General features: G+C 34.5%; 1 protein-coding gene across 1 annotated transcript in view; it reads left to right on the top strand.

Moving 5' to 3' along the window:
* The first annotated feature begins 1,267 nt into the window (after nt 1–1,267).
* Nucleotides 1,268–1,804, top strand: part of LOC102589443 (endochitinase-like) — a 1,554-nt gene continuing 1,017 nt past the window's right edge. Inside the window, exon 1 of the mRNA XM_015305385.1 lies at nt 1,268–1,711. Coding sequence (XP_015160871.1) covers nt 1,273–1,711 — 439 coding nt within the window. The 5' untranslated portion in view covers nt 1,268–1,272. The remainder of the gene's footprint in view (nt 1,712–1,804) is intronic.

The following is a 1,804-nucleotide window of genomic DNA, read 5'->3' on the forward strand; positions in this document are numbered from 1 at the left end:
GGGAATCACTTGCGAAATATTTCTATGAAAATCTGCAAGAAATTTCGTTTTTATAAGAAATTTTAGCAAAAAATTCGCAAGAATTTTCGTTAGCTATGCAGATAAATCCGCAAGTAATACAGCTGCGGATTTAAATTCCCCAAGTAAATTACCTAGGGATTGTATAAATCCCCAGGTAAGAGTTACCTACGAAGGTTTTTCCATCGGATTTCATTTTGCAAGAAAATTCGCACGTAATCAAATTACCTGCGGATTTACTGTATTATCCCTAGGAAAATCCCCAGGTAATCAACACTTTTCTTATAGTGAACGAGTTACATAGTTTTCCACTACAAATTTAATTTACTCTAACTATGAAAATTACAATTTGTAGTACAGTTTTTATTGAATAGGCAAGTTTAATATTTAAAAAATCAAAATCCAGTTTTTATGATCATCAATTAATCATACTCAAATTCCGCTATCTTTTCTGTATTATGTATTTTTTGCTAATGATAGTCTCCAGTCTAAATTATGTAGAGAAAAGTCTGGAATAACGTCCAAAGCCGCCCTGGCTCTTTTAGGGCCCGTTTGGCCATAGATTTTCCAAATAATATTTGGGAAAAAAATTGGAAAATAGTGTTTGCCCATACAATTTGTCATTATTTGGCAAATATCTACAAATTCCCAAATACTAGTTTTTCTAGTATTTTGGGCCAAATCTCATTGATTGGGATCTTTTGAAAATTGAAATATTACACCAAACTTTTATCTTTTACAAAAACACCCTCCATAGTAATGTTTACGTTGTATTACATATTATTTTACGTGAACACCAAAGTAGTGATGAATAGATATATATATTTTTACGTGAACACCAAAGTAGTGATGGAATATTCAGTGAATATGACAATGATGCTATGGTTATTGATGAAAATGATGAACAATCGGGTCATGGTAACAAAGTAATGTGCTTTGTCTACTTCACGATGTATGGAATGATGCTTGTTGCACTCACTCCAAACTATCACATTGCTCTATTGTCATGGACACTACTTGTTATTTGTTGCAACGAAGATCCAATTGACTTGTAATACAAATTTCTGGTTAGTTTTAATAATTTTTAAAACTTATGGATATAAATCATAAAAAAGTGAAATATATTTTATAACACAACAAAGTCAGTGATGCCTCATAACCACAAATAGAGAATTCAGTCATCTTCCTCCTTGCCTATAAATACGTTTCATTTTACCACTTTGTTTCCCATCACATTTTACTACTACATTCATAATGAGGCCTTCTAAATTCACTACTTTTTCTTTACTATTTTCTCTCCTTTTGCTGACTGCTGCCTCGGCGCAGAATTGTGGTTCACAGGCCGGAGGCGCACTTTGTGCCTCGGGACTCTGTTGCAGCAAATTCGGCTGGTGTGGTAACACTAATGACCATTGTGGTTCTGGCAATTGTCAAAGCCAGTGTCCTGGTGGCGGCCCTGGTCCTGGTCCTGTTACTGGTGGGGACCTTGGAAGCGTCATCTCAAATTCCATGTTTGATCAGATGCTTAAGCTTCGCAACGAAAATTCTTGTCAAGGAAAGAATAATGTCTACACTTACAATGCCTTTATCACTGCTGCTAGGTCTTTTCCTGGCTTTGGTACAACTGGTGATTCCAATACCCGTAAAAGGGAAATTGCTGCTTTCTTTGCCCAAACCTCCCAAAACACTACTGGTATGTTAATATTTAGATCGAACAATTATAATTTCATTGTGAGTCAAAATTTTAGTAATAATAATTGATTATGTACCCGTTTTTATATATATA

The sequence above is a fragment of the Solanum tuberosum genome, unplaced genomic scaffold (genome assembly GCF_000226075.1).
Source record: "Solanum tuberosum cultivar DM 1-3 516 R44 unplaced genomic scaffold, SolTub_3.0 scf00747, whole genome shotgun sequence".
Lineage (NCBI taxonomy): Eukaryota > Viridiplantae > Streptophyta > Magnoliopsida > Solanales > Solanaceae > Solanum > Solanum tuberosum.